Source organism: Paraphaeosphaeria sporulosa (genome assembly GCF_001642045.1).
Source record: "Paraphaeosphaeria sporulosa strain AP3s5-JAC2a unplaced genomic scaffold CC84scaffold_19, whole genome shotgun sequence".
Taxonomy (NCBI): domain Eukaryota; kingdom Fungi; phylum Ascomycota; class Dothideomycetes; order Pleosporales; family Didymosphaeriaceae; genus Paraphaeosphaeria; species Paraphaeosphaeria sporulosa.
Window position 1 is genome coordinate 131,439 of NW_017253378.1, and position 5,089 is coordinate 136,527.

At 47.0% G+C, this 5,089-nt stretch overlaps 3 protein-coding genes across 3 annotated transcripts; all 3 read left to right on the plus strand.

The window, feature by feature from the left end:
• Positions 1-727: 727 nt before the first annotated feature.
• On the plus strand, positions 728-2,090 carry CC84DRAFT_1191767 (putative aspartate aminotransferase; the record flags this gene model as incomplete). Its single annotated transcript, XM_018181204.1, has 3 exons — positions 728-1,103; positions 1,168-1,374; positions 1,429-2,090. 3 exons carry the CDS (start codon positions 728-730, stop codon positions 2,088-2,090), a joined length of 1,245 nt encoding a protein of 414 aa, XP_018028960.1.
• Positions 1,974-3,162, plus strand: CC84DRAFT_430172 (uncharacterized protein). The gene has a single exon (XM_018186217.1). The coding sequence runs from the start codon at positions 2,249-2,251 to the stop codon at positions 2,699-2,701; it is 453 nt and encodes a 150-aa protein (XP_018028961.1). The 5' UTR covers positions 1,974-2,248; the 3' UTR covers positions 2,702-3,162.
• On the plus strand, positions 2,727-3,062 carry CC84DRAFT_1075487 (uncharacterized protein; the record flags this gene model as incomplete). The annotated part of the gene is made up of 1 exon (XM_018173712.1): positions 2,727-3,062. A coding segment is annotated over one exon (336 nt), but the record flags the coding sequence as incomplete, so codon positions are not given.
• Positions 3,163-5,089: the final 1,927 nt, after the last annotated feature.

Sequence of the window (5,089 nt, forward strand, 5' to 3'; positions counted from 1 at the left end):
AAGAGTGTTAAGGAGGAGAGTAATTAGGTATTAGCCGCTAGGCTCTTGCGCGCTGTAAGAGGTATAGAGAGACTAGGTATAACTCTTCTATATATAAGAAAGGTACCTAAAATACTACTTAATCTACTCTATTAATATTTATATATTACCCTATAAGGTGGTTGAGATTTACGGGTGAAGAGGTGCGTAAAGTTAGTAGGGTGTGGTGCTCACTTATACGCGGCGCTCCCTTGTAAAGCACGTTATAGATACGCGTAGTAGAAGCTCGCGTAGCGTTTTGGCGAGGCGAGGCACGGGCCAGCTCAGAAGCCAGTGGAGCCAATCAGCATCCGAGAAACGAGAACCTGGGTAGGGTGGACTTGCGATTAATACTCTAGGCGTTTGGAAATACCGTATGGTGATACCCAACGGAAAGAGCAGTCATGTACAATCTGTAGTATCTTGGTATCTTGGAAGCCAGTTCTTATACAAAGACTCGTTAATGGATGGCACCTGTAGCATATGTGATACTTGGCATGCGTGGTGGTTGAAGTAGGTTCAGCATCCTCGGATTAAATGCGGAAGTCCGACTATTCCGGGTCGGACTATCACGACATCCTCATGTATGCAGGTTCACAGGTATAAGAGCTCAAATGCGCTCAATTGATGACCCAAGTTCACTCAGCAGTACAAATAAGCCAACGTCTTTCCGGCAAGGCGTATTTCCTGGCCTTCCTCGGTGACCATAATGCTCTCCAAACGTGCCACCCTCAGCGCCTCCGACCTCGACATACCCTGGCGATATGTCGACCCAGGCCCGCAAGGACGCTACGATCCTGATACAAATTCCTCAGGCGTCATAACGCAGTTCACAAGCGCAGAGAATTATCTTGTGCAGAAGGAGGTAACTGAATACGTCAAAGCAAATGTCGAGATCCATGAGCAGGTCTTGGGCTACATCTACAGCACTGCTGGTGGTAAAGAGCTTCCTGCGGCGCTAGCGGCGCACTTGAACGAGTATTGGAAGCCATGGAAGCCACTGAGTGGAGAGAATATCAGGATAACTGGGGCGGCGACGGCGTTGCACGAGATCTTGGGGTTTAGTATTGCGGATCCAGGACAAGGTGCGTTGGGGATTTGTACGAGACTAACTCTCGTACAACAAAAGCAAGTACTTATATTTGGAAGGAATCATGACCAGCAGGCCTTATTATGGCCGCTTCGAGCTGGACTTTGGAATGAAGGCTGGACTGAGGATTGTTGCTGCGGATACACCAGTGGAGACATGTCTCCAACCTGGTGTCATCGATGCCTTTGAAGAAACGTTGCGGAAGGCGAAGGCTGAGGGCATCGAAGTCAGGGCGCTGCTCATCGTCAATCCGCACAATCCTCTAGGTATGCAAGCCACCTTTGCTCTGAAGCAATATACCACATGTTGACGATGCACAGGTCGATGCTATCCCAAAGAGACTCTTATCGGACTCATGCGCTTTTGCCAGAAACACAATATCCACCTCATCAGCGACGAGATCTATTCTTTCTCAGGATTCGACTCTACCGAGCCTGGCACGACTTGCTTCACTTCGGTGCTCTCGCTCGAACCACAGATAGATGAAGGCCTACTGCACGTAATCTATGGTATGGCCAAAGACTATGCCGTCCCGGGTCTGCGCCTCGGAGCGCTCATCACACGCAGCGGACCACTTCTCAGGGCGGTGAAGTCTCTGATTCGTTTCCATAACCCCTCGGGTCCCTCGGTTGCCATTGCGACGGCCATGTTGTACGATCGTACTTGGATGCGTTCGTTTATAAAGATGAACCGGGAGCGAGTGGGCGAGGCGTACAAGTACTTTACTGAACGCCTTTCGCGGATGGGCGTGAGGCATCTATCTCATGTCAACGCTGGGCTTTTTGGGTTCGTTGACCTATCGCCGTGGTTGAGTGAGGATGTGGGGCAGGGAAAGGCGGCGCGGGAGCAAGAGTTGGCACAATGTGCGCTGGATGAAGGGTTGTTCCTGCAACCGGGCGAAGAGCATGCGTTCGAGGCGGGTTGGTTTAGGTTGGTCTATACGGTGGAGAGGAGGGTGATGGACGAGGGACTGAGAAGTTAAGTCTGCCGAGAAGATTGTGAGACCGTGGGTGCTAACATCAAGTAGGCTTGAAAGGGTGATTGGAGCCTGATCCCAAGAAGGTGTCACATGTCTCGATCCGAAAACACTCATAGCTATGGCTTCCAACAGAGTTGACGTAGACATATGCAAGGGCCGTGATGGATTTCGCCTGTGCTGGTGCGGGAGTACACCGAGTCTTTCCACGTGGTGCTAAAGACGTCCATCGGGTAATCTTTCCAAAGTCGCTAGCGATTATGTCGAGGACATTGCACAGAGACATATACAACCTGAAAGTTTTGGGATTTCAAATAGAGAACGTTAAACCACTTGATCCGGACCCTTTGACAGCACCACGCTACCCATGTATCTACTGGATTGATCACTTGTGCGAGTCAGAACCTAGGTTTTGGGTAGATAGTGTTGGCGACCAGCACGCTAAAGAAGATGTTGATGAGTTTTTAAGAGAACAATATCTTTACCGGCTGGAAGGGCTTAGTCTGTGCAATAGCTTAGAGAAGGGCGTTGTTTCAATGACAAAATTTTGGTCTCTAGTGCAGGTAGGTAGTACAGAATCTACATATCTGTGTAGTATAACTTATTCGCTAACATAACTAGGGGCTACGGGACGAAGATAAACTTTCGCCACTCGTTCAAGATGCACAGAGATTCATTATGTATCACAAAGGGGTTATCGAGGGGCATCCACTACAGACATATGCATCTGCGTTATTGTTCAGTCCTACAGGTAGTCTGATCAGACGAATATTTCAGCACGAAGAGCCTAAGCAAATCACTATTAAGCCAGCGTTAAGCGACAATTGGAGTGCGTGCCTGCAGATCCTCGAGGGCCATAGCAGTTCTGTCAACTCAGTGGTCTTCTCGCCCGACTTGGCGAGGCTGGCGTCGGTGTCGTACAACAGGACCGTCAAGATCTGGGATGCGAGCAGCGGCGCGTGCTTGCAGACCCTCGATATCGGCAAGGTTCTTCTAAACTTATCGTTTGACTCTACTGGCTCTTTTCTTTATACTGCAATAGGCACTATCGACCTTCAAAGTGCAGAATCGTCTGATGTAAAAGATATCGCGGAGCCTGAGCGTCCTCTGTACGTAATCACCAGCCTTAATCTAGAAGGTATATGGATTAAGCATGCTGGCGAGAACATGCATTGGATGCCATCAAAGTATCGACCGTCTTGCTCGTCTATAAGCGAGACGATTGTAGGCATAGGTGCTGGATCTGGAAGAGTAACGTACCTGGCAAGCGAACGCGCCACCCTATCAATAGCAATGGCTCAACCATCTAGTATCCAATCACCCTGCAATGAAGCAAATATAATCCTAGCTATCTCAGCTCTTAATCGCAAGCAAATTGAAAGTGAGAGATATGCTGCTTCTACTTATAGTGTCTCGCGACGAACAATAAATCGACAACGAAATGGAATCGCTGCGCGACGCGATTGCCAGCCCAACTCAAAGAATCTTACCAAGCTAGAAGAGGAGGTAATTACTAGGAACATACTTGACCTAGATGCGCGTGGATTTCCGCCCACTCTAGGTGCTGTGTGAGATATGGCGAATAAGTTGCTCGCTGAGCGCGACGCTGGCCAGGTCGGCGAAAAGTGGCCTAGGAACTTCGTCAAGCGAACAAAAAGCCTTACTACACGATTCAATCGACCGTACGATCGACAGAGAGCCCTGTGTGAGGACCCTGAGGCTATTAGGGCCTGGTTAGACCTTGTACCGCGCACAAAAGCTACCTATAGTATCTACGACGAGGATACCTATAACTTCGACGAGACTAACTTTATGATGGGTAAGATATCAGCTCAGCTCGTTGTCACAGGATTAGAGAGACGCGGCAGACTAAAGGCTATGCAGCCAGGCGATCGCAAGTGGGTTATAGCAATCCAAGGAATCAACGCTACTGGCTGGGCAACCCCACCCTTCATCATCTTCCCAGGCCAGTATCACCTCTCTACCTGGTACGAGGATGATAATTTACCACGCAACTGGGCTTTAGTAGTTAGCGATAACGGCTAGACGACTAATAAGCTTAGGGTAGAATGGCTAAAGCACTTTATCAAGTATATAGTAGAGCGTAGGGTAGGCGCGCGCCAGCTACTCATACTTAATAGTTATAAGAGCCATAACTCGCTCGAATTTCAGGCGCTATATAGGGAGAATAATATCTATACTCTCTATATGCCGCCGCATTCATCGCACCTCCTATAGCCACTTAATGTTAACTGCTTCTCGCCGTTAAAGCGTGCATACAGCCGCTAGATTAAGAGCCTAATACGCGACCACATTAACCACATTACAAAGCTTAAGTTCCTACTAACCTTCTGCGCTACCTACGAGTAGTTAATTATAAAGGGGAATATATGCATAAGCTTTTAAGGCGCTAGCCTAGTCCCATATAACCTAGAGGTGGTGATATTAAAGCTTAATATTAAGCTTCATACGCCAACACCGCCTACGCCAGAGGTCACTATATGGGAAGCCAAAACATGAACTAGAGGCTTAATCCACTTAGATTTATAATAAGATTTAGAGGTATAAGAGCTCATCGCCTACTTTTATTATTAAGGCCCTTAATTAGCTTAAAAAAGGTACTAAGGTAATGGTGCACTTAGCTATGCTTATATATAAGTAGATCGCGAGGCTTAAGTAAGTAAATAAGGTAGCCATAATATATAAATAGTGAAAGAAGAAGTGGATCTAGTAGTAAGGCACCTTAATAAAAGTAGAGGTAGAGGAGATTATTACTTAAATAGACGTAAGGCGTAATTAGGGGTAAGGCGGTAGGCTTTAGTGCGCTATAGCTACTATAGGTAGGCTGGCCATAATTCACGAATATATAAGAATGATACTAGAGATGTTACTTAAACTATTATAGTAATTATATTCTATTATCTTATTATGTTATTAAGATAGATTACTATAAAGATGTAAAAGTATAGTAGGGTGGCGCGTTTACTTACTAGGTACGTTAGTAC